The 23,981-nt window shown below is 50.3% G+C and overlaps 10 protein-coding genes across 10 annotated transcripts; 6 read left to right on the top strand and 4 right to left on the bottom strand.

The window, feature by feature from the left end:
- Positions 1–2,190: 2,190 nt before the first annotated feature.
- Positions 2,191–3,420, bottom strand: NECHADRAFT_53192 (uncharacterized protein; the record flags this gene model as incomplete). Its single annotated transcript, XM_003041747.1, has 1 exon — positions 2,191–3,420. One exon carries the CDS (start codon positions 3,418–3,420, stop codon positions 2,191–2,193), a length of 1,230 nt encoding a protein of 409 aa, XP_003041793.1.
- A 584-nt stretch (positions 3,421–4,004) lies between these two features.
- Positions 4,005–5,942, bottom strand: NECHADRAFT_87250 (uncharacterized protein; the record flags this gene model as incomplete). Its single annotated transcript, XM_003041746.1, has 2 exons — positions 4,005–4,605; positions 4,663–5,942. 2 exons carry the CDS (start codon positions 5,940–5,942, stop codon positions 4,005–4,007), a joined length of 1,881 nt encoding a protein of 626 aa, XP_003041792.1.
- A 768-nt stretch (positions 5,943–6,710) lies between these two features.
- On the top strand, positions 6,711–7,680 carry NECHADRAFT_87249 (uncharacterized protein; the record flags this gene model as incomplete). The annotated part of the gene is made up of 2 exons (XM_003041806.1): positions 6,711–7,063; positions 7,119–7,680. The coding sequence occupies 2 exons, from the start codon at positions 6,711–6,713 to the stop codon at positions 7,678–7,680; spliced, it is 915 nt and encodes a 304-aa protein (XP_003041852.1).
- A 286-nt stretch (positions 7,681–7,966) lies between these two features.
- NECHADRAFT_53037 (uncharacterized protein) lies at positions 7,967–9,935 on the bottom strand (the record flags this gene model as incomplete). Its single annotated transcript, XM_003041745.1, has 4 exons — positions 7,967–8,699; positions 8,751–9,261; positions 9,382–9,516; positions 9,566–9,935. The coding sequence occupies 4 exons, from the start codon at positions 9,933–9,935 to the stop codon at positions 7,967–7,969; spliced, it is 1,749 nt and encodes a 582-aa protein (XP_003041791.1).
- Positions 9,936–10,460: 525 nt separating this feature from the next.
- Positions 10,461–12,384, top strand: NECHADRAFT_87247 (uncharacterized protein; the record flags this gene model as incomplete). The annotated part of the gene is made up of 2 exons (XM_003041805.1): positions 10,461–10,572; positions 10,625–12,384. The coding sequence occupies 2 exons, from the start codon at positions 10,461–10,463 to the stop codon at positions 12,382–12,384; spliced, it is 1,872 nt and encodes a 623-aa protein (XP_003041851.1).
- A 1,334-nt stretch (positions 12,385–13,718) lies between these two features.
- NECHADRAFT_14486 (uncharacterized protein) lies at positions 13,719–14,723 on the top strand (the record flags this gene model as incomplete). Its single annotated transcript, XM_003041804.1, has 1 exon — positions 13,719–14,723. A coding segment is annotated over one exon (1,005 nt), but the record flags the coding sequence as incomplete, so codon positions are not given.
- A 285-nt stretch (positions 14,724–15,008) lies between these two features.
- Positions 15,009–15,977, bottom strand: NECHADRAFT_87245 (uncharacterized protein; the record flags this gene model as incomplete). The annotated part of the gene is made up of 1 exon (XM_003041744.1): positions 15,009–15,977. The coding sequence occupies one exon, from the start codon at positions 15,975–15,977 to the stop codon at positions 15,009–15,011; it is 969 nt and encodes a 322-aa protein (XP_003041790.1).
- A 2,054-nt stretch (positions 15,978–18,031) lies between these two features.
- On the top strand, positions 18,032–19,630 carry NECHADRAFT_97553 (uncharacterized protein; the record flags this gene model as incomplete). The annotated part of the gene is made up of 8 exons (XM_003041803.1): positions 18,032–18,208; positions 18,259–18,413; positions 18,463–18,656; positions 18,703–18,810; positions 18,862–19,071; positions 19,126–19,222; positions 19,279–19,358; positions 19,422–19,630. The coding sequence occupies 8 exons, from the start codon at positions 18,032–18,034 to the stop codon at positions 19,628–19,630; spliced, it is 1,230 nt and encodes a 409-aa protein (XP_003041849.1).
- Positions 19,631–20,202: 572 nt separating this feature from the next.
- NECHADRAFT_72861 (uncharacterized protein) lies at positions 20,203–21,673 on the top strand (the record flags this gene model as incomplete). Its single annotated transcript, XM_003041802.1, has 8 exons — positions 20,203–20,499; positions 20,548–20,589; positions 20,637–20,703; positions 20,757–20,784; positions 20,850–20,862; positions 20,913–21,002; positions 21,046–21,388; positions 21,440–21,673. The coding sequence occupies exons 1-8, from the start codon at positions 20,261–20,263 to the stop codon at positions 21,671–21,673; spliced, it is 1,056 nt and encodes a 351-aa protein (XP_003041848.1). The 5' UTR covers positions 20,203–20,260.
- A 525-nt stretch (positions 21,674–22,198) lies between these two features.
- On the top strand, positions 22,199–23,846 carry NECHADRAFT_53159 (uncharacterized protein; the record flags this gene model as incomplete). The annotated part of the gene is made up of 3 exons (XM_003041801.1): positions 22,199–22,898; positions 22,949–23,289; positions 23,430–23,846. 3 exons carry the CDS (start codon positions 22,199–22,201, stop codon positions 23,844–23,846), a joined length of 1,458 nt encoding a protein of 485 aa, XP_003041847.1.
- Between the last annotated feature and the right edge of the window lie 135 nt (positions 23,847–23,981).

Genomic DNA, 23,981 nt, shown 5'->3' with positions numbered 1-23,981 from the left:
TCTCAGTCGGAGTGCAATCCGAGGCATCGGTGGAATACGGCCATTGTGTTCTATCTTGACTGCACTATCATCCTACAGGGTGCCCACCAAACGTACTATGCCTGTCAAGGTGACCGGGCCATTGGTTCCCTCCATTAGGCTTAACTTTGACTTTGTAGTTTCTGCTGTCACGTCGCTGGCTCCAACTTCTAACGTCCACGCATGGCATAATTAGCCTGACATCTGCCAGGTTAAGGCTCTTTTTTGCACTTCTGTTTCATGTTCTTGCAGTGGTGATTGCTATAGGCTAGAGAAGATAGTAAGGCAACCGTCAGTCGAAAGAAGACGTTGGCGAGGTCATCTATGGCCGATATAAGACGAATGATGTGATACCACTCAAGGAGGTATATACCTAAGCCTTTATCATACAGACTACGGTACATATTACCTCCCTCGCATACGCATGACAACATCCGGGATTCAACGTCTGCAAGACTCTCATGAGCCTACCAACCCCTTTCAAAGCCGAATGTGCCCTATCTACGCTTGCGAGGAAGTTGGCCGTCTTGTTCAGGTAATGTGTGGCATTGGCCACGACGGCGTTTGTGAGCAGCAATCTTTAATCTATCTGGGATTTGCGTAGGCTTGGATACATCAGGATATTCGAGGCTGTCAAAGCAGGTGTCGGTGTTATTGCAGGGCAGGTTCTGGTCGGATCTAGGGCCACATGGGCTGGCTTGTGGTACTGGAGAGAGGACAAGACTGCTGAGCTGATGCGTGAGTACGGGGATGAACTAAAAATATCGATATGTGCAAAATTTGGATGCAATTAGGGGTGTATCTCTTCATGTACTATCAGTTTACAGCATCAGCCTGGGCCAAAGGTCACAGCTCCGCTCCCCTCTACTTGTCTAATGCTTCCAGAGCAACAGTTGTCAGAGCACAATGTGCAACAATGATCTCGTTCACATGTTCAGATCATGCGGAGAATTATGAATCCCCCTCATCGTCTGTTTATGGGTGTACCACAATGGGTTGCACTTGTGAAACAGCTGCCAGGTATAAAGTTGATGGATGAACCTACCAGTAAGGGTATGCCTGATATACTGGTATAATCCAGCATCAGCGGCGTTCCCTTTTCACTGTAGGATTTGCACAGCTTTGGGAAACCCCCATCAGCTAATATGTCTCAGCTAATGCATTTCGTCACGGAAGCATTGTCTGAGCCGGATCATCACCGAGGTACAACGCATCCTACACGCCGTGAATCCGACCTTTAACCAGGTCTGATATTCACGCCCCGATAGCAGGGGATTATAAATAATCTCCAAAATCCATCTAGAAGGCATCGGCTTCATAGAATCTCCAATCACGACAGCCTCGAAAAATCGCCTATCCTCCTTCAAAGCTCTATCCAAGCCGCACATCCAGAAACAATGTGTATCATCCTGCAAGTTTACTACCACTGCTCATTCTGCGATTTTGTCATCACGACACGCACCCACTATAGATACTGCCAACACCCGGGAGACAAAGAAAAATGCGTGATCCATCCAAGGAGGTTAAAGCAACAGCTATTCTGGACATATTGCAAACGCTGCAATCCGCGATATTGGGGAGACCCGGCACTGCTGAATATTCCACTAGGGGCGGATGGGCCGGTTGAAGAAACGAGAACCGCGTGAGGAGCAGGTAGTACGGAGTTGAGTTCGATACGCCCGTGGGCTAGTCATGAATTCTTGCAAAAGTTTAGTGGGAGTTTTTGAGGAAGAGTCGGCTTCATGTGTGACCCCTGCTATGATTAGCGCTATAGTGTTCTAATTTAGCTCCTCTGCCATCACACACCGGCTTCTGTTCTGGCGCGGATGTTATCATCAATCTTTTTTCGGAGGCTGATTTGACGCAAAGCTACGAAAGTTGTGGATGGTGGAATCACTATATGATACGACAATGGGACTCAAATGGCTGAGAATAGCCATTTCTATGAAGGAAAGTACCAAAGATGTGAATTGAGATCCCGAAGCCTGTTTCGAAATACCCGAAGCGATGTCGGTGGGTAAGTGTAGTATTGCATAGTTGTCAATCTGTTAACGGAGGTGTGGCCAAGGAAAATGGGGATAAAGAGTGAAATACCAAGACAAGGGAATGAAAGAAAAAAGCCCGTTCGATATCCAGTTCTGACCGACCCATACGGACATGATCACCCAGTTCCTACTCGTCAGCCTTCCAGACCATCTTGACATACTCTTCAACGTCCGCGAGGAGCTCTTTGGGTCTCTCCATGGCCCCGAAATGACCTCCATGCTCGTGCTGGTTAAAGTACACGAGGTTGCAAGTCTTGGCCGCCCAGCTCTTGGGAACTGGGAAGATCTCGTGCGCAAAGAGGGAGTAGCCGCATGGCTTTGCAACATATGGGAGTTGCACATGAGTGAGGTTGGTGAGTGTACTGATCCTCGCAATCTTGGGCTTCTCATCTGGGTTGCCCATTCCGCGGTTGTGGTACATGGCCCGAGGGTAAGTATCTGTCAGCCAGTACAGTGTCACCGTCTCGAGGATCTTGTCGAGAGGAGGATCTTGATCAGTCCATGCGAGGACCTTCTCTCCGATCCAGCTGAGTAGTGCCAACGGGCTGGAGCTCAATGCCAATCCGATTGTGGCACTTCGTGTCCCTTGCAACAGTCCAAAGGCATTTCCTGTATCTAGGAACTCCTTGGCCTTCTCGAGAGCGTTCTTCTCGAGCTCGTCTGTGAGAGGATCGTCTTTGTCCAGTGGCGGGATACTCATCATGTTGACGTGCATGCCCTTGCAGGCATCCGAGGTCATGGCCAGGAATCGGCTGACGAAGCTGCCAAGGTCGCCGCCCTGGGCAAGATATCCAGAGCCAAAGCCCAAACCGAGCATTAAGTTGTTGAGCGCGCTGGCTGCCAGATCTACGCCATAGTCAACATCGACGGGAGGACCGGAGGAGTAGGCGTAGCCGGGGAGTGACGGGACGATGACGTGATAGGGCAGATCTTGGGGAGTGTACCGCTCCTTGAGGAGGTCAAGAAGATCGAGGAACTCGCAGATGGAGCCAGGCCAGCCGTGGAAGAAGGCAATGGGGATAGCATCAGGCTTCTCTGAGAACAGAGCCAAGAAGTGAATCTCAATGTCGTTGCCCTGAGAATCCTTCACCGAAGCCTTGAAGTTGGGGAAGGAGTTGATGCGATCTTCATGCTGACGCCAGTCAAACTTGTTTAGCCACTCATTCTTTGCATTCTCGAGCCAGTCTCTTTCCATTCCATACCTGCGACCAGCATTGGTGTTTTCAAAGACGGGAGGGGCAATTGGGGAGAGCTCGAGGAGCTTCTTGAAGTGCTGGAGCTTTTCTTCGTCCACATGAGCCTTGAATGGCTTTACGTCGAGGGTGACGCCGGCGGGGAGGGTTGCGTATTGGGCCATGATGGAAGGAATAGAATGGAATGTTTGAGAATGAAGAAGAATAGTGTTTGATGATTGAGGCAAATGAAGTGAATGATGAGTGTAGAGTGAATGAATTATCTCAAGAAAGCCGGCCAAACTCGCCCCTTTATGCCAAATTTGGAAGTGACAACTCAGAATATTGGATGATTCTTCAAGATTCTCCAAAGTCGTAGAAATATCTAGAAGATTCTTTGATGGAGGAGTAGTTCAGGGATTAGCGTCCAAGTGCTTATCTTGAAAGCCACATACGAAATGAGGGATGCGGGACAGACACATGTGGATAAACCAGGCGCCTGATTGTTATTGGTATCGTAATAACGGGAGAGTCTCTTCTACTATTGAAATATTATCATCCTGCGTCTCAATCCTTATTGGCACAGATAAACTGCTCTGGGAGGGATCAATAAGTGCGGTGTCGTCATGGTCGTGATACGCGCTAGGCAGCAGCTCTCTTTCAGGCACCGCTAATGTCTCAAATACTTGAGATTCTTCCCTCTGTTTGAACAAGACGTATTGTATTCATTTACTCATAAACTTCATGTCGGGGTCAGCCTTGATCTGTCCTACTTCTCACTGCCTTCTCCACCCTTTCCATCGGTATCATCACCCTTGCAGCTTTCCTTGGACTTCTCCTCACCCTTCTCCTTTGCCTTTTTATCATCACTCTCGCTCTTTTCATTTAGCTTCACTTGGATAGCAAGTAGAGAAGATAGGTGACTCTGGGCTTGCTCGGTCCAAGACGCGTTATTGGGGTTCGCAGGATCTTCAAGCAGTTCCATGAAGGTCTCAAAAGCCCGCCGGTGGCTGTCCCATCTATTCTTCAAATCCTCCTCTGTCTCAACGGGAAGGGGAGTATTCTCCTTTGTCTCCTTCTTGTCTACCATCTTGATCGATGTTCGCGCGTCGATGATTCCTGAAATGGGTGCGTCTAGCTTATGCCTTCTTCGCATATGATCAACAAGATTCCACCGTCGAGGAAAGCCGTTGCCTGGTATTGCTCGCTCGCAGCCTTCCTGTGGACAAAGATATGGCTTATCGCCGTAGCCGTGTAGAGCGTGAGCCTCTCGCTCGTGACGAAAGAGGCAAGCCGTGGAAGAAAAGGAAGTGCTTTGGCAGCCTGGAGCTCTGCACTTGTACGGTTTGAGGTGGGAGTCGATAAACTTGCTGTGAAGAAAAAGGGGTGAGTGTTCGAACTGTACTTTGGCGTGATTAAGTACTTACTCGAATGTGCACTTGAGCTTGGCCGGCTTGTGATTGCAACCTACTTCCTTCTCCCAAGGACAGTGATACAAACCATCCGGATCTCGGGTGCCCTTGTACAGTGGATGATCACGCCCCGGTGGCTTGCTAATCAGTGACTTGTCAACGGGTCGCTGATTCAGATGAGCTGGGTTCATCGTATCACTGCCAAAGAGGGCCTCGATAGCCTGGGAATGATCCTCGACCGCTGGCTCAACTGAGGACAAATCATCCTCCCAAAGAGGGCGTGCTGGGCTGCTAGCCTCAAAAAGTCGCATTGGAGAGTCTGGGACTTCGAGGAGGAGATGTAGATTGCTAATCTCTGCTGCAACTGCTGGGCTGGATGGCACGATCGCTCCATGGTGCTGGAAAGGCTCGTCTGGTTCGAAAACAGGCCAGTCCGGAGAATCCTGAGGCGTGGGGATGCTGTGTACTCCCTCATATTTCTCGGTCTCTTCTGGCAGTTCATCATAGACGGGCTTCATCTCTTCATCTGTCGAAATCTGCCGTGGGTCTGTTTCCTTGGCATTGAGGTCTTGGCCTTGTCGCTCCTCGAGTTCTTGCGTGAGACCACCTTCATCATTTGGGATTTGAGCGTCAACACCCGTGACTTCAACCTTGATCGATGGGCCGTAGGTAGGCAACCAGTCATCGTCAACAGCCAGGGCTTGCTCTTCACTGCAAGTGATATTATTTAAGCCGTCTGTCTTGGAACTCTTTTGATCTAGCTCCACGTAGCTGATGCCTGGCGATGGACATGCTGTTGGTCTGTCCTGGGGCGATGCGCTAGGCTCATCTTTTTTCACTATGTTGCTGGGGATGTTGACGGCATCTGTGTAACCGGCAGGATGTGGTTGAGTCTCAAGTTTGGTGTCACTCGACGAGGGTTCATCTGGTTGGCTGTCTTGGGTCTCGGTACAACGCTTCTTGCTATTTGGATGGGGCAAGACTTGATCCTCGCAAAAGCTTTGTGGGTCTGAAGACTGTGGTGGCTCTGGAAAGCCAGTATCTCGTGGCCGCTTTCTGCTTGCTGGTTCTAGCAGTAGCTGTATGAGATTTGCAGGCGGGCGTCGTCGTTGCAGTGATTCAGATAAGAAACCTTGGTTGTGATCCTCCAGCTTGATGAATCTCTGATGTCCTGGACCGACTGGCTCTGAGGGACATATTTCCTGCTCGGACCGTGTCAGCAGCAGCCTGTTCTTGCTCTTGGCCTCGAGCAGCACCGTCTGCAACTGTGAGCTAGACAAAGGCTGCGGAGTCATTTGCACAAAGGCGAAGGATCATCACTCTAGTCCGAGATTAGAGTAGAGTATGATCGCGTGGGCTAGGAGGAATAAGGAAGTTTCGTCCGTCGGTCCGGAGCAAATGTCAGCCTATTCTCAAGGGTACAGCCGGGCGGGGGTCGAGCCAATGGTCAGCTCTTGAGGTCAGCCCAATCATCATGTCTGAAGGTGTGGCCTGGTCTTGGCTGGACAGGGATGCTTGGGACCCGCCTGGTCTGATCTGGGGGAGGGTCGTCATCTTGGATGGCTGAGTTGGCGCAGCCTTATTTGGTGGTCGATGTGCTGCCTGGATATCGTAGGGCTGGACCAGAACCTCGCAGGCACGGCAGAGACGGCTCGGATAAGCTTTATTCTTTAGTCTTAGAGCCGGTAAATTGTTGCAGGGGCATGCAGCTGCAGTCCCCTCTCCTAACACCACCTAACGTGACCTAAGACTACGCCCGGGACTGCTTCTTCACATCCTCAAATGCTGGCTGCCAAGGAAACCCCACAACTTGTTTCACATTAAGCCGTTGCCCAGCTTTGAGGGATGCGAAAAGGGCTGGAATACGAGCCTTGGTTGGCCTACAAGGCGGCGCAGCAGAACCAACAGCTGGCGATTGGTTATGATAAGAGTGAAGGATCCCTGCTAGCACCATGTTACCCAACCCAAACATGCCCCGAGGGCGAATATAAAGATGGTGGCACTCTGCCTTCCCAGTATGCTTTTAAATAACCTTGTTCGAGGCCGATAGGCGAATATTCGCCATGACGAGCACTTCAACCGACGTCCTGACACCGACCACCAACGGACTCACCACCAAGACAACGTCGTTAACGATCCCTCGTTTTACCCCCGGGCCAGGATGCGTCAACGCTTCCAACATCTTCTACGAGACAGCCGAGTGCTCCTGGGGCACTGGAATAGGCCTATATAAGCCGGATACGCACACATGCACCTTCTTTGGGATTGATGGAGTTGGGGATGAGCCAAACAACGATTGCCTCCCAGGTTACCGTGATATCGCAACGGCATGCCCTGTTGAGTACACGGTGGCGAGCACTTGGGATTGGGAAAAGTCCAACGGCGAGACTACTCGCGAGATTTACTGTTGTCCAACGTGAGCAGCCAAGAAATGTGCACACCTGGCGTTGACTAACTCGTGGGACATACAGTGTCTATGACTTCAAGTGGCGTGGAATGGCAACCTTGACCGACAATAGAGGCAGCTCCGCCAGTCTGACGATATCCTCTTGCGTCGCCAGGCAACCTTCATTTTCTGGTAGCCCTCCATGGGCAATGAACATCAGCTACTGGTCGACATCTGGCGACAGGCTCGTCAAGGCCGCGACAACCGCAGAATTCGACCCCGAGACGGACAAGCTCGTAGCCTCGGCTGCCACGATAAACTACGTAATCAACAAACGCGGCTCAACTTGTGTTCCGGACTGCTCAACGCCTTATACGGGTGGAGAGTGGCCACCAACGGTTACGGGGACATCGTCAACTCAGCCGGTAAATGATTCGCCCCTTAGGGGTATGGAGAACTTTATTTATGTAATTATTGGAGTTCTCGTGGGTGTTGCACTTCTCTGTACTGGATGTTGCATTTGGGGTTGTAGGAGAAGGAAAAAGAAGGAGAGGGCGGCGGCACGAAGACAGGCATTGGAGACGGTGCCGGAGGATCAAGGGACAATACAAATGGGAAGTATGGAGGGAGCTAGGAAAGTCGACTAATGTCTAATATCTAATGTCAATACGCCTTAATAGTAATGCCATCCTGAACTACTGGCTCCAGGCCTTGAACCAGATCGTTGGACGAAAGCCCTACGCGACTACTATAACATGGAAGACCAAAATTGTCCAGAGAGCGATGCCTGGTTCACATTGGCTATCTTGAGTTGTGTCCGTCGAATGCTGCTTAACATTTCCGGCTTGATCGTTGCTCTTATTTGCGCCTGGTGAAATACTATGGTGAACGTAATCGTATGCTTTACGGACAAACACGACAGCTCAAGGTTGTTTATCTCCCACAAAGCTCACCAGCCATGAGGTCAGCTGAAATAACATGCTCCACATCCTGAACATCTCCAACATGGAGCGCCATCGCCATTCCCCTCGCCATATGCACCAGCATGTGGCAGTGCAGTATCCAAATGCCTGGATTGTCCGCCACCAACGCCAAGACTACATGACCCCTTCGAGGCACGCTGACTGTATCCTTGCGTAGTGGAAAGTCCAGATTGAGGCCATTTGGAGGCTGGTCACCAGAGTAAGGATTGTAGCTACCCCAACCACCACGGCCTTCATCCCTGTAGGACGAGAGAACGTAGAAGGAATGACCATGTAAATGAAAGGGATGGGCACCGTCGTCGAGGTTGTTGATGACAATGTCCACTCTTGTAGGCTCGGTTGAAGACAAGCCGATGAAGGGGACAAGTTGGTTCTCGTCCCATGCAGTCCTGTTTTGAGAGAGTAAAGGACGGCTTTGTGGCTTCCATGATGTATGGTTGATGAAACCAACGGGCTGGTAGTCCAAGTGTGCTAACTTCTCAGTCTTTGCGTAAAAGACAAACGTCTCCTTTGCTCTAGGCGGGATGTCAGAAACTCGCGTGGCAGCCGTGACGTTTTGGAGATCGAGGGCTCGAGTGTTGCTCGGTGCATGTTGCTCTCTGTGTTTACTTTCACGGGAAGTTTCTCCGATAATGGGAAATATTTGGGTCGGGTTCAATGCTGGGTTGGGATATCCAAAGTTTCTAGATTGGTTGTTAGCATTCTACACGAAAATACAGATAACTGCAACTTACTCAGAGTCCAGGTCTATACTCAGCCAATGATCTCCCGGATAGTCTTTAATCCACTTGACATCAACGTCTACCCTTTCACCGGGATAAATAATGCCGATAGATTCGCTCGCCTCTGCGTGAACGCTGAACCCGCCATCTACGCGAACTGGATGCATTGTCGCTCCGTCTATCTGCACGCTGAAGCCTGCGACTGAACCCGTATTGACAAAGCGCAATCTCATGGCCTTCTCTCTTGACGGATTGAGTAGTGGTGCAAGCTCATGTGCTGCAATCTGAGAACAGACAACTGGCCGAGCAGGAACCGCCATGGAACAGTTGAAGCGTCCTCTTCCATTTACCAGCAGCGAATCTGGGACGGGCTCATTTCCTCGGCTGCTGGCATCAGCGTACCAAGCCAAGATTTCAGTCTGGTTTCTATGAAACCAATCGCTGACCATTACCAAGTAGTCCTCTGGCGGTGGGTTTTCTTCCCGAGGAGAATGTACGATCAGACCTCCCCAGAGCCCGTCAGCTCGTTGAACGTCGGAATGGCTGTGCCACCAGAAGGTGCCGTGCTCATCGTCGCCAATAGTGAAATTGTAGACAAAGTTTTGGCCTGGTGGTATCGGACATTGTGTGATTCCCACAGCACCATCCATCAAGTTCTGGTGTTTCATCCGAAGACCGTGCCAGTGCAGAGAAACACCCTCTTCTTCAAGGCTATTACGGATTTGCAGCACAAGCCGGTCACCGGATCTTGCCTCGATGGTTGGCCCCGGGAACTCATCTGCAGTGTTGAGTTAGATACGAGATATGAGTGCAGCATTGAAACTTACCGTTGACAAGATATACTCTCTTCTGAACACCATCTGGCGATCTGAGTCCAGCTGTGATGGTCCAATTGAAGCTGAGCGTTGCTGGAGGTCTGGATGCGTGCTCTTCTGGATGCAGCCGAATGCCAAGGCGACCACCCTCTTCGGGGCCTTTCAGGGCCTTCAGGGTTCCTCTTGATGAGAAAGCGGCGCCAAGGATACATAGTAACGCAATAGCGACAACGACTGCTATAAGACACCAAACACGTCGTCGTACAAACCTGGCCCACCTTCTCACTGTACGATGTGAAGAATTAGGCCGCGTCTTTGGATCTTCATCTTGCAGCTCGAACTCGTCAAGGAGACCATCATGTTCCTCATCGTGGGCCACCATGGTTGTGCTCTGTCATTGTTTCGTTGGACACAACCTCGGCTCCTTGATGATTTTAGAGTAATGAGCGATATTCGACTTCAACTCCGTGCCGTATTTCCGCAGCGTCACGTGTGAGTGCAACGTCCTTGTGATGCTGTTGATAAGTAGATCTCGCACGAGATGCAATAGCTCAACGTGATTGGTTGGTTCGTCGACGTTTCACATGGACCCAGTTTGCATCGGTCGGGGGAATAAGTTAGCATATAACATCTCCTCCAGATCCAGATGAGATCTGCATTTAGAGTTACAGTAAGAGTGGTTTCATTTATTTCCGCGTGATATCGTCTGCTAATCACAAAAGGCGGATTTGAAACGTGTGACTCGGTCCTTATCAACCATCTCAACACCGAACAAACTACCATCGTCATACTCCACCGGGATCCTTGAGAGAACTGCCAAGTATATGAATCCACCATGTTGCAACATCTCGAGTCTTGGCTTCTTTGGACTTGGCAGTGCATATTGAACTGGCCTGGCTGTTTCGACATGCTCATCACTCGAGGCACTGCTTGGGTCCTTGCGGCCGTCTTGGCTGTTACAGGCCCTGCGGAATCAAAGGGTCTGGCTGATATCGACCATGTGATCCTGTTCATGCAAGGTTAGCCATCTATTTCTATCAGTTATTGGCATCTTATCTAACCATGTGATAGAAAACCGTGCCTTTGACCATTACTTTGGTACCATGGCCGGCGTTCGCGGCTTTGCAGACCCAAACGTTCAGTACAACAATGGAGTTCCAGTCTGGAAACAGCTGGTAACTCCTAACCTGAGCAAGGACACTGACTACATTACTCCTTGGTATCTCAACTACCTTGGAGGAACATGGCCAGAGGCTACTCAGTGCATGTCCGCCGGATCCAACGGCTGGGATGCCAACCAGGCTGCCTTGAATCACGGTGCCAACGACCACTGGGCTGTCAACAACACTCCCTATAGCATTGGTTACTATAAGAGAGAGGACCTGCCTGTTCACTTCGCCTTGGCTGAGGGATGGACCATCGGTGACATGTACCAAGAGTCAGTCATCGCATCTACCAACCCCAACCGTATCATGTGGGTTAGTGGCTCCATCAACGTCCCCGGCTCTCCCCAGACCAAGGATGAAGGTGGTTACCCTTATATCGACAACAATGAGACTCCTGGTTGCGACAAGGATGGAATCAACTGCTACCCCCTCAAGTGGAAGACAGTTGCTGAAAAGTACGAAGATGCTGGCGTTTCTTGGAGTGTGTACCAGGACGCTGATAACTTCGATGACAACCCTTATGCTTGGTTTGAACAGTTTCAAGACTCCAGTAGTGGATCTCCACTCAACTCAAAGGGTATGAAGGGGTTGTCTCTTGACACTTTCTATGCTCAGGCTGCCAACGGAACCCTTCCTGAGGTTTCCTACATCGTCGGACCTATGCAACTTTCAGAACATCCTCCTTACTCGCCCAATGACGGGTCCTGGCTACAGCGCAAGATTGCTGAAGCTGTCATCAACTCACCAAAGTACTCCAAGACCGTCTTGATGGTCTCCTACGATGAGACGGGAGGTTGGGCTGATCACGTCAGCCCGTATCATTCACCAGACGGAACCTCCGGGGAATGGCTTGATGATCCATACGGTGAAGCCGGTCGCACGCCCGCGGGCCCCGGTTTCCGCGTGCCTTTCTACATCATCTCGCCATTCACTCGGAACGGCGGAGTCTTTACTGAGCACTGTGATCACACTTCGCAGCTGATGTTTGTCGAGAAATGGCAGGCTGCTAAGGGTCGGGATGTCAAGACGGATGAGATTGTTCCATGGCGGCGCGAGAACATGGCTGACCTTGTCAATGCCTTCGACTTTGAGAATCCGGACTACAGCCTACCGAATCTTCCTGATGCCCCTGAGCCGCACAAGAACAGCAAGGGTGAATATGATGGTTCATCACACTGCGCTTCTCAGTATGGCAATGGACGGCCTACCGTACCTTATACTGGAGATGGCAAAGTCGATGACACCAAGACTCTCGCTGAAAAAGGCTTCAAAAGTGTTCGCGGCCAGCTCACAGAGGGTCGTACTCTTGTCTTTGAGAATTCAGGTCAAGCTCTGAGTGTTTCTTCACGTGGCCGAGCTGTTGGGTTGAGCGGTGCCACTCAGAACCACGACAATGTCGACCAAGGCTGGGTTATTCATGCAGTCGAGGTTGGCGGCGATGAGTTCACCATCAGTTCCGCCAACAATAACCTCTACATCTGCGATAGGTTGAGGCTTTGTAAGGCTTCCAACAACGCCATTGTCTTTGTCGTCGATTTCGAGCCGAGCAAGGGGTATTCGTTCAAGGCCAAGGAGAAGGGACAGTACCTGGCTGCCGGGAGGAGGAAGCAGCTCAGTTGGCAAAAGAGGCCGGCTTTCTGGAATGTTTTCAGTGTCACTTACTAGTTGCCATATTCCCTTGGATTGGACGGCCCGTACGGGGTTACCCGCCAAAGGTGATCATCGCCACAGCTCGGCAGTTGATAGCCTTACCAAATAGGAAGTTCCTGGAGGCCTCATCGTGTCCATCTGCTGCAAGACAGGGTGGTTTCAGACCTCATCTCTCTCGCAATCTCATCTAATATGTTTATTTCTGCCTTGCCGTTTTCTCGCCAGATCACAAAGAAAGCAAACGCCATGAGCGCATCTGATTGGTCGACTCGTAACTATGTGATCCGCCAACCGGCAAAGACGGCCACTGCCGAGTTGTTGGCAGTAGAGTTCGCGTCCGATTCGTTCTGCCGTAGGGCAGCGCCACTTTTTGGCCTTGACGTTTGGGCCCGCGGAGCCCGAGTCAGCAGGGAAAATGGCCGAGTCTCGAACTTGAAGGTTTGGGTGCACGCACGCGCGGCTCATGTGCCCGCCTTACGACACTTGTTGTGCCAGACATGTGCAAGGTACATGCCGTCGTTCACTTTTTCTAGAAGAAGTTTCATCTATCAGTAGATTGTCTGAAGACTCTAGAGATATCATGACCGTCTCTGTTTCGGCCTCCCGGCCGGCACCAGGTCGCCGCTAGGGCTGAAGCCATCAGCACGATGCCATTCTTCCGAACGCCCAATTTCCACATTTATCGTACTTCGTATTCACAAGGCGTAGCTTACTTCAGTCTACAAGAGTCTACAGTGCGTCTATCGTAGAGAATGTTTCCTTCGTAAACAGCGATTGCGCGGCCTCCACCGCCAATCAAGATGCCCTCCTGACGGTGTCCGTGGTCACCGAGTCCGTGGCTATTTTTGCACAGCCACCAACTTCGATATGCGCAAGACATGAGATGCTTGACAGTATGGGTGCCGTGCTTCCGATCTCATACCAGGTGCCAAGCCAGGCGTCTGCCTTGCGTCTGATCAGGAGGGGATATAACTGTCCGAGAGCCCCCTATATGGAAGCCGAGCAGTAAGTGAAGTACGTTAGCATTTAAACTTGTTATTCCTTTCCATCTCAGCCTTTGTCTCTTTTCCATTTAGCCTTACATCCACTTTGCATTCCGATACCTCATCATGCGCGGGTCCAGCATGCAGTCCTCGTCTTCTTCTCTCACCTGTGAAGGCTGTTCCCAGCTAGACACACCCAGGCTATCAACATCTCCTTCTTCAACAACTCAAATCTCCGACGAAACTATCGTCTCTCGAACCTACTATGCCGCTTGCGATCTATTCCAGTTGGACTCCGGTCTTACTCCAAGAGATGATCACAGCATCAACAATGCCACGACGGTCTTCAATGAAGCATACCACCTCCACGCTCGAACTGCTCACATGGGCATTCTCGATCCTGCCTACAAAGTCTTTACCAGCCAGCAGGGCCTAGGCGCCTTACTTTACAAGCTTCAGGCCCGCACTGCCGTCGTTGCAGGTGACCCCTTATGCACACTTGAGCATCGGACGCCCCTCCTAAAGGAATTCGTCATCTTTCGCAAGAAACAAGGGCTTGGTATTGCATTTGTGGGCGCCAGTGAGGACTTTGCCCTGTACGTCCAGCAACAAGGATGGACGACACTACGCTTTGGCCATGAAAGAGTCATCAACCCTCTCACCAACAAAGTGTTGCGGAACCAAGCAAGCAAGCGCATGGTCAGCCAAAACAGAATGCTTCTTGATCCTAAACGGGGCGGTACATCACTAAAGATATACTGCCCAAGTATCACCGGTGTTGATGCTTCACTGGAATATCGGCTACAGCAGCTCTACGACGATTGGCGACTCGCGAGGAACACCAAGTGTGGGAAAGACTTGCAGGCCTTTGTCACCGTTTACGATCTCTTCTCATACCCAGATTCGACACTTTTTCTTTACACTACCGACAAAGACGGTCTAGTCACCGGATTCGCAACTCTAAGGGCACTTGGAGCCCAAAACGGATTTCACATCGACCCCTTTATCGCCTCTTCTACAGCCCCACGCGGCATCACCGACCTCCTTATCGTCACCGCCATGCAGATCCTCAAACATGCCGATATTGGCTACTTGAGCCTAGGCTTTGAGCCAGCTTCCGACATCCAAGAGGTGCATGGACAGACCAGGTTTGAGTCTTGGGTTTGGAAACAGGGCTATAACCGAGTTATCAAGTCGGTCCCTGTGACGGGAAAGACGGCTTATTTCAACAAGTTCTATCCTGATGACTCACTCAGTTCAGATTTGTTTATTTGCGTGCCTGGGAGGGGTATTCCGATTCGTGGATCACTTGCTCTTATGCAATTCGCCAACATGAATGTGTGGCAACTACTCACTCATAAGAAGGGGAAGCATAAGGGAACCCAAACTACATCATCTTCATAGCGTCGTAATTTTCTTTGTTGTACTATAGAGTGCATTTAGACTGGGCCAGCAGGACTTGGAACGCAAGGCAGCAGGAAAGGGCATGTTCACAGAATAGACCGGCTGTTAATTGTAACATATATACCGTTTCAATCATTCCCCCTTGCTCATGTCAAATTCAGTGAAACTGCCCACAGCGCCATCGCGAAACTGAGTGCTCCCCAAGTCGACTACGCACCTCCACGTAGACTCTTTGAGCCTAGGCCATCGATTTCAAGTAATAGCCACAATCACACCAGCGCTTGATCCAGCTGATGAGGAGCCTGCCGCAAGCCTCAACCTTTCCAGCTCAGCCACACCACTGATGACAATCTCATCCAACTGAGCTTGACTCAAGCCTGGCCTCTGGATCTCGATGCCTCCACCTTGACGCTTTTGGCTACCAGGACCTTTCTCCAGTCGGTAGGTGGCGAGGACACCGCCCCCGCTCTCGAGAATGAGGTTTCCGCCGCTTGAAAAACAACCGCCGCCGTTCTTTTGCCATGTAAGATAGCCCAGACCGGTGTTGCTGGGGAAGTCTTTCTTGAATTTGACGAAAGAGTTTCCAAGGTTCATGTCGACCTTGCTTGAGAAGGAATGATAGGTGAGAGTCCCGCATGGAGGTCCGTTGTCGCCGCGCATGACATGGACGGGCCCAGCTCCTGAAGACTTGAAGCCAAAGTTGAAGGTGTAAACAGTTTGGCCCGTTTTTGAATCCACCACATAGTACACCCTATCGCCTGCTGCCCTCACGTGGAGAGACGTGGGAGTACCAGAGGGCCCTTGGCCATATCCTTGTTGTTGCTGCTGTTGTTGCTGTTGTTGAGGTGGGAACCCATGAGAGGGGTGCTGATCATAGGGACCCTGAGGAGGACCCTGCTGATATCCGTGTTGAGGAGGCCCATTGTACTGCTGTTGTCCACCATACTGCTGAGGTCCGTTGTGCTGTTGTGGGTATTGGTTGGCAGGCGGCCATTGCTGGGGAGGAGGTTGTCCGTAGTAAGAAGGGGGGCCGTTTTGCGATTGCCAATCTTGCTGATACTGTTGGCCACCGTATTGTTGATCCGGGTACGGGGGCTGTTGCATTGGAGGCTGGGAATATGCGCCGTTGTATGGGGGAGCAGGAGAGTTGCTGTTTGAGTGCGAGGACGAGAGGGTTGAAAGGAAACCCTTGACGTGGTCACCAAGAGATCGGTCTGTCATTTTGAAAGGTGAAGAGAATGCAATAAGATGTAAAAGTCTGACGAAGATTGAAGTCAAGATGAGTCTTCGAGGCCATAATTATACCTACTTTACGGGACCCTCTCGCCATCATTCTTGACCCTTGAATTCCTCTGGCGCTCAGTTCCACCGCTTTGGGCTTAGCCCCCTGCACTCAGCCTTGAGGGTGGGACTTTGACATCACCACCTGAAGTCGTTGCCCAGCAGGCTCAGGGATCAGACGTGGTCGTGGCTGAAACCAATAGCCTACAAGCCTAGGACTCCACAGTCAAAGCCCTGCGGTCATATTGTGGCTCGCGCAGTACGGCTGAAGTGCAGCTTCTGCGGGATCCCCATTGCCAAGTGATCCTCAGCGTAAGCTCACGTTTGTCGCATCGGTAAAGGGGCCAATGAAGTTGATGGTGAAGACATCTTTACAAACAGAAGCCAGTATTATCGCCTGATGAGCAGGGTCTTGGCGAAGCCAGCTGTCAGCCTTGAAAGCTCACCGCGATGGAGGAAGACTGGAAGAGGTCCGAGTGATGATGTTTTCCAAAACTGTCAGTAGATACTATAGAGCGAGATGGAAATGAACATCCTGAGTGCTTTTGTCACTGCATAAACTTTTGAGTATTGATTTCGGTCATGAATATATAGTAGGAGTGTAGACGGAGTAAAAACGTGGTGGTCGATATGGAGGCCTAGGGTAGGCAAATCCATGGAGTCGCCATGTGCCGAATCATGTCTCGGACTTGACCCCACGAGAAGAAGCACAGCTTTGAATCCGTGTTGGCATTCCAGCATACTTGGCCCTGCATAGCACCATTGAAGTAAAATCTTGGCTTCATTATAGATACCCATTTTGAGGTGTTGTTCCCACAAGAGATTTGTTACTTACAACAACACAACTCGTATCTAGGGCTCGAAGAAGACAGGATATCATGGTTAAATCTTCACTACTCTCAAAACCAGAAGGTTAGAGGTCTTCCTGCTTGGGTATGGGGGAGTCTCGAGAATATGACGCTCTTCGCAACCGATCTCTAGCACATACGAACACATCTGCTAGAAAGCTCGGGATCCCGTCCGATCTCCCATCGATAACCTAGCCAGAGTTGGATTAGTAGCTAGATCGGTGACGACTAGCGAGTCCCCAATGTTGTATGTTGTTTATTTTTGCCCAACATGGCTTTTTTCTGCAACGAAGCCATGGACGCATGCAGGTGCCGATGAATGATTATCTCACCGAGTCGGCACTCTTAGTCGCAACGCAAGGTCCAACCTGGGACAACAATTGAATGAGTCTAGCAGTGTGGTAGGACAATTGATTTAAGGAGTAGTGTTTGAGATAGATACTGAGAAAATATAGTAGAGAATACGAGCATAATAGAATAACCAAAGGTTGTACTTGGGCCGAAGTGACTCAAATAGTAACACAGATCGGCACGAACTGAGTCAAGAACAGATCTACTTGAAACCCCCCGTTAAGCTGCGAAGATCATTATTAAAGAAGAGCCGATCTATGATGTTTGTGTCATGCGGGCTATTTGTTAATGTTACATGCCGCCTAGTTCTCGGATGTTTTTCCGCTTCTGCTTGTTTTCCGAACTCCAACTTTTCCGAACCTCGCGCGGGGTTATGGCTTCACTGGCGATGCTCGCGCGACCGACCGTGTAAAGTAAATAGATAATTGAAGGTTGTGAAATAGGATTTTATGAAAGGGTATGCTTCTTCAGAGCCTAATTGATCGATAAACAGTATTCGTCCAAGACATATGATGTAATCCGTAGGACAAATCCTGAGGTCTAAAACCCTAGCTCCCGATGTATCCCCCGCACCTCACGCCAAGGTTGCACCATCATCCAATACCCCGGACTCGCAGTAACCAAGTTTGACTCTGACGTTCCGGCAGTTACCAAAAAGCCCGTAAAACAACTCAAAACGATCGACAAGGTTCGATGCCGTCTGCGAGAAAGGGCCGTGAACCGCCGAGGCGGGGTAAGGATGGATATAAAGAGGCCGGGTCGGTGAGAAAGTCGCGCTTCTTCAGCTCTACCACCATGGCTGTTTCGGTTCTTACTCTTGCCGTCCTTGGGCCTATTGGCTTGGGTCTATTGCATCATGTTGAGGCCAAGGCGGCGGTAAGGCCACTACCAGATGCGGCGCAGGTGATTGATCAGAAGAGCTTCCTTGTCTTGGACAATATCCCGGCACCAAAGGAATTTCTCGCAACCAAGGTGAGGGCCACGCTACACCTGCAATTATAGAGCCAGCTAACGAATGATAGGAATTTACATGGCCTGGAGTCACGCAAAAATCTCTCAGTGAACGACCCTTCCATGTTTATGACCCCGAGTTCTACGACATCATTGGAAGTGATCCTTCCCTGACATTGCTGTCCACATCGGATAAGGACCCCATCTTCCATGAAGCTGTCGTCTGGTAAGTGAAGCACATCAATCTCATAGAGGATCTAATCTGACATCTTCAGGTACCCTCCTACCGACGAGGTCTTTTTCGTTCAGAATGCTGGCGATCCCGATGCTGGAACAGGCCTCAACAAGTCGTCTGTCATCCAAAAGATTTCTCTTGCAGAGGCTGAGGCCCTGAGGAATGGCTCGCACGAAGCTAGTGAAATCAAGATTACCATTGTGGATTCGAAGTCACAGGTCATCAACCCCAACGGTATGTAAGATGAGATCATTCAGGATAGATATTGATCAGTCGGCAGGTGGCACGAACTACAAGGGCCAGATCATCTTTGCCGGCGAAGGCCAGGGAGACAAGATCCCCTCCGCTCTCTACCTCATGAACCCCGAGAAGCCATTCAACACTACGAGTAAGCAGGCCTCTGTGAATGGTATGACAGTTTTACTGATGCATTTTTTAGCCCTCGTCAACAACTTCTTCGGTAGACAGTTCAACTCCCTCAACGATGTCTCCATCAACCCTCGAAATGGTGACATTTACTTCACCGACACCCAATATGGTTACTGGCAGCATTTCAGACCCGAGCCTGGCCTGCAAAACCAGGTTTACCGTCTCAACCTGGAGACCGGGGCAGTGACTGTAGTTGCGGATGGCTTTGTATCTCCTAACGGTTAGTTAAACGACCAACGGGTGGGTAGCTCTGTTGCTAACTTGCGCTTGACAGGCCTCACATTTTCTCCGGATGGATCATATGCATATGTCACAGATACCGGACTGAGCCAAGGACTATTTGGGCAGAATTACACGCGACCCGCTTCCATGTAAGTCAAATTGAAGGACTAAATGCGAAAATTGGTCGGAGGCTCATTGTCAACAGCTACCGCTTCGACGTCCAAGAGGACGGCACGTGGGAGTATCGCAAGACATTCGCCTACGCTTCAGCACGTCTTCCTGATGGTTAGTTCGGTCCCTAATTTCAACACCACTCTCTAGCATTAAATAATACTAACATGGATACAGGAATTCACTGCGACTCCAAAGGAAACGTGTACGCAGGCTGCGGAGATGGCGTCCACGTCTGGAACCCCTCTGGAAAATTCATCGGCAAGATTTTCACAGGTATCAACGCCGCCAACTTCCAATTCGCTGGTGACGGTCGGATGATTATCATGGGAAGAACCAAGTTGTTCTATGCTACGCTTGAGGCTTCAGGAGCGCGTCTAAACTGAAAGGGAACCCTATGAGTAGAAGTTTGACGTTTGCAGTGTCTTGGGGCATGTATCCACGAGCGTGACGTCTCAAATGACAATGGGCTATCACAGCGTGATTTATATGCCTTGTCTACGATATCTTAGAAGAGATTTATAGCCACAAAATCGACTACAACCAATGAGGTGAACTCGTGTTAAGTTTGTTATCGTCATCTTTGACCAGAGGCCCCTCTGTCGGGGAGTCGGAAGGTCCGCAGGGTCCAAGACAAGGGTTTCCTGCTGTTGGTTATGTTATCCCATGCATACAACGAGAAAAGAGCAAACAAGAGTGGAATTTTGAGTTTGAACCCTTGACTCTGGGCTTTTGTACCGCCAATAGGAAACCAAGCCGCGTCTTCATCAGCAGTTTCCGTCCTGCAGGACTACCAATACATCACACTCACCCTTCTACTATACGCGTTTTATGCTGCGACTCTGCAGCCAACAACGAAGCGTGCAGATTATTAAGCTCGTGTTATAGGCTGATTGTGAAGTGACTGTTGGTGTTGTTGGTTGTTGATATTTCTCGTTCCCCTCCATTCCTTCATTTCCTTCGGGGCTTCCTTGACCTCAATCTCTCTTTTGGACATTTCCCTCGAATCTTGAGCAATGGCAGACACTACATCTCCCGCAGCAGCATCTTCACCCAAGTCTCAAAAGTCCGACACACCTCAGGCGGCTGATGCGGCCCCGATCGAGGTCGGGGATGATAATCCCGCTGATGATGGAGATTCCGCCCTTGGTACCGAGGCCAGCAGCTCCTCGGCGTCTATCAGCTCCAGCATCCTAGACTACAGGACCATGCACGGGAGGACATATCATTCTGAGAGAGGGACCGCTCAGTATTGGTACGGGGTCTGGAGATTGGCGGTTTTCGTCCCACTGACTTCATGAAGGGCACCCAATGATGCACTGCAGAACGAAGTCATGGACATTCAGTGGGCACCAGAGACTTCGTATCCAATACCTCAGCTCACTTTGATAGTCACCATCTTTTGACGATCGCTTCTGAAGATAAGCTCCATCATGCCCCCATCAACAAGGATATCGAAGTAAGCCTAGTCTCCACGTCTGGAGAGTGAAGAATTAGCCTAACCAGTCACAGAAAGCCCTAGATGTTGGGACTGGAACTGGTAAGACTTCATTCTTAGAATCATATACCGGTGGCAATTTTCTTAATTTTCTCTTTCGGATGCAGGAATTTGGGCCATGTGAGTTTTCGTGCCTGAACCTCGATAGGAAAGATGGTTAACTCTCTTAGCGATTTCGCCGATGAGTTTTCTGCCACCGAAGTAATCGGAACCGACCTCTCTCCCATTCAGCCATCTTGGGTCCCACCCAATCTGAAATTGTAAGCTATCAAGATTGTGCAAGTGCCAGACTAACCAGGGCAGCGAAATCGAGGACTGCACTCGGCCGTGGACCTTTCGCCCCGATACCTTTGACTACATCCACATGCGTTACCTAGTAGGAAGCGTCAAGGATTGGAACGGTCTATTTGAGCAAGCCTTCCTTGCATGCAAGCCTGGAGGTTGGGTTGAAAGCTTCGAAGGCGTGCCGGTCATGCAGAGCGATGATGGGAGTGTCTCTGACGATAGTGCTATGGCCGGCTGGGGCAAAACATTTATTAAAGCTGGCAAGAAGCTTAAAAGGTCTTTTACAGTGGTTGATGATAACGTGCAGGAGGAGGGCATGGCAGCAGCCGGGCTAGTCGATATTGAATCAAGGATCTTCAAGGTGGGCATTTCATCTCCTGGTTTGGGGCACGCTGACGAAATTGGCGTTTAGATACCTATTGGACGATGGCCCAAGGACCAAAACTACAGAAATATCGGCCTTTTCGCGCAAGAGGTTCTCGAGGGAGATGTCGAAGGTCATGTTCTTCACGTAGCGGATCTCGCATGGGGATGGTCCAAGGAACAAGTCACGATCTACTGTGCAAAGCTGCGAAAGGAGATTCGCTCTGGGAAGCATCATCCCTACTATCGCATCAAGATTGTGTACGGTCGGAAGCCAGAGTAGCGGCGGAAGAAGATCACCCGTACATAGAGGTTCGAGAAATCACGGGAAAGGGAGATTAGCAGGGAGTGACGGAAGCGAATGATGATGGATGTTAAAATCTTGGCATTATCCTTCCTCTGGAAAGAGAAGCGTCATATGATAGACCCCGCTAATCCTAGTTCGCTTCGCTTATGCGATTGCGTGGATATCTCTCGTTTTGGTCGGGTTCAATGTTGAGTCAGACGAGAATGTGTCATGGTTCAAATCCATCATTTATAGTCGGCCTCTCTTGAAGATTAATCAAGAAACTCATATGTACATATTGAAATGAGCAGCATTATTGATTCCCCATCCAACAGGCCGAACGGTCGGCCTGAGGCTTGTGTGCCTTGTCGAAGGCGAAAGGTCGCTTGCGATCACGCCAGGCCTGTCTGTGGCCGATGCCAACGAGGAAGAAAAGAGACTGAATGTCTCTATGCGTCGGCAATTACAGTATCGCATGCACTTCAAAGTACTTCAACCGACATGCTGTCTGGCGAAGGAGACATGTCGCTTCCTGACACGCCCGCGACGGGGCCAACATTTTTCGGTTTCGCTGGCCACACTGAGATCTTCCAAGAGACAAAGAACTACCTCTCCCAGCTCCGAATATTCGACACTGACTTTGACAATGCATCCGTATCAGGATCGACATCACACTGTCGAGTCAACTTTCAGGACCTGTCACCCACAATACGCCAGACTTGTCTTGCAATCCTGGGCTGTGTATTCGGCCCGACCTATCAACAGCTACTACTGCAGAATACGATGCAAAAGCCAACACCGTTCTCGCATTTCTTGGTTCCTGTCATCGTCGACTCGTTACACACTGCTTTTGGACCCCATTCGTACAACCGAAAGGAAGACCTGGAACGCATTGCCGAGCGGATATGCAACAACAGCAGCCGACCGTTCCTCGACATTCATACTAGCCCAAAGGCTTGGATGGATCAGTTCTGTGGTCCTAACCTCAGATGGGAGGCACTCGGTCTCTTGTGGAGCACTTTAGCGACCTTGCCAAACTCTTTCGATCCCCTCGAGGATGCTCAACTCAACAAGACAGGAGTCAAGACGCAACCGGCATCTGCCCTGTCATTCTTGGCTCGATGCATTGAGTTGGCACAAAACTTCACCGAAGGAAATGACTTGCTGATTAATCTCTATCGTCTGAAGGAAACATCCCAGTCGGGTATTACAGGTGACGCGAGTAAGTATACGCCATGCCATCAACGTCCAGCTGCTTACTATGTCCACCAGGCCTTATCTGTTGGGTAACCCACGCAGAGGCAGTCGCCATGATGACGTACCTAGGAGGCCACGCGCAAAAGGATGGTCCCAACTACAGGCCCTCTTTGTGTTCAGAGTACAAACGACATCTCTTCGCCCAAGTCTACTCCGTCGATAAACATGGTGTTGCATTCACAGGACGCCCACCGCTGCTTCATCGTCAATACTGCACAACTCCCCTTCCTCTTGACTTGGGTGAAGAGGAGCTTGTAGCTGATGAAGCTACATTCGCGAACGCTGTTTCTGCATTGGATGCGAATGGCTGGAATACGCATGGAGGCATCTATGTGTCTACGTTTTGCCGGGCGCGTGTCATGATTATCTATCTTCTTGACGAGATCATGGAATTGGCTCTTAGTCCTGGAGCCAACCCAAGTCTTGAGTCACTGAGGTATGATATGTATGGTTCAAATAACGGGGGTCTACTGACTCAAATAGGGCTCTCAAACAGCGCGAGATGGACACCATCTCCCAATTCCCAGCCGGACTGGTCTATAACCCTCAAGACCTTGCCGACACAAGCATCGACTCGGATATTCTTACCGTCAGAATGCTGCTTCAGATTACACATCTACAGAACTTGTTTTTACTGGAACGACTGATGCTGCGACACGGCGCTCCAGACGAGGGGGACTTGCTCATAACAACGTTTGAGATTGTGACTCTGACTCTTACCTTTTGGACGCAGAAAGATCGTTTCTCTCAAGTCCGTCGTTATTTCGAGTGGCTGGTATGTCCCAAGCTGTGCGGTTTGTTTAGCAGCGTTACTGACAATGACCTAGTTGATGGCTTTCGCGGCACCAGGAGGTGGAATTCTATGCCTCGAGCTCCTACAACCCACGTTTCACTGGAAACACCCCAAAGATGACCGACTCACCCGCTCAAGCCTTGTCCAGCAATTAAGCTTGCTGGTCGGCTTTTTCGACTGGGTTGGACCCTCGGCACCGAACGCAGATCTCTGTGCCAACTGCAAGATTGTGATTCAGCGTGTGCTGGACTACCA

The sequence above is a fragment of the Fusarium vanettenii genome, assembly GCF_000151355.1.
Source record: "Fusarium vanettenii 77-13-4 chromosome 12 genomic scaffold NECHAsca_41_chr12_2_0, whole genome shotgun sequence".
Taxonomy (NCBI): domain Eukaryota; kingdom Fungi; phylum Ascomycota; class Sordariomycetes; order Hypocreales; family Nectriaceae; genus Fusarium; species Fusarium vanettenii.
Note: the sequence above shows the minus strand (reverse complement) of the source record. Positions and strands in the feature narration are given on the sequence as shown.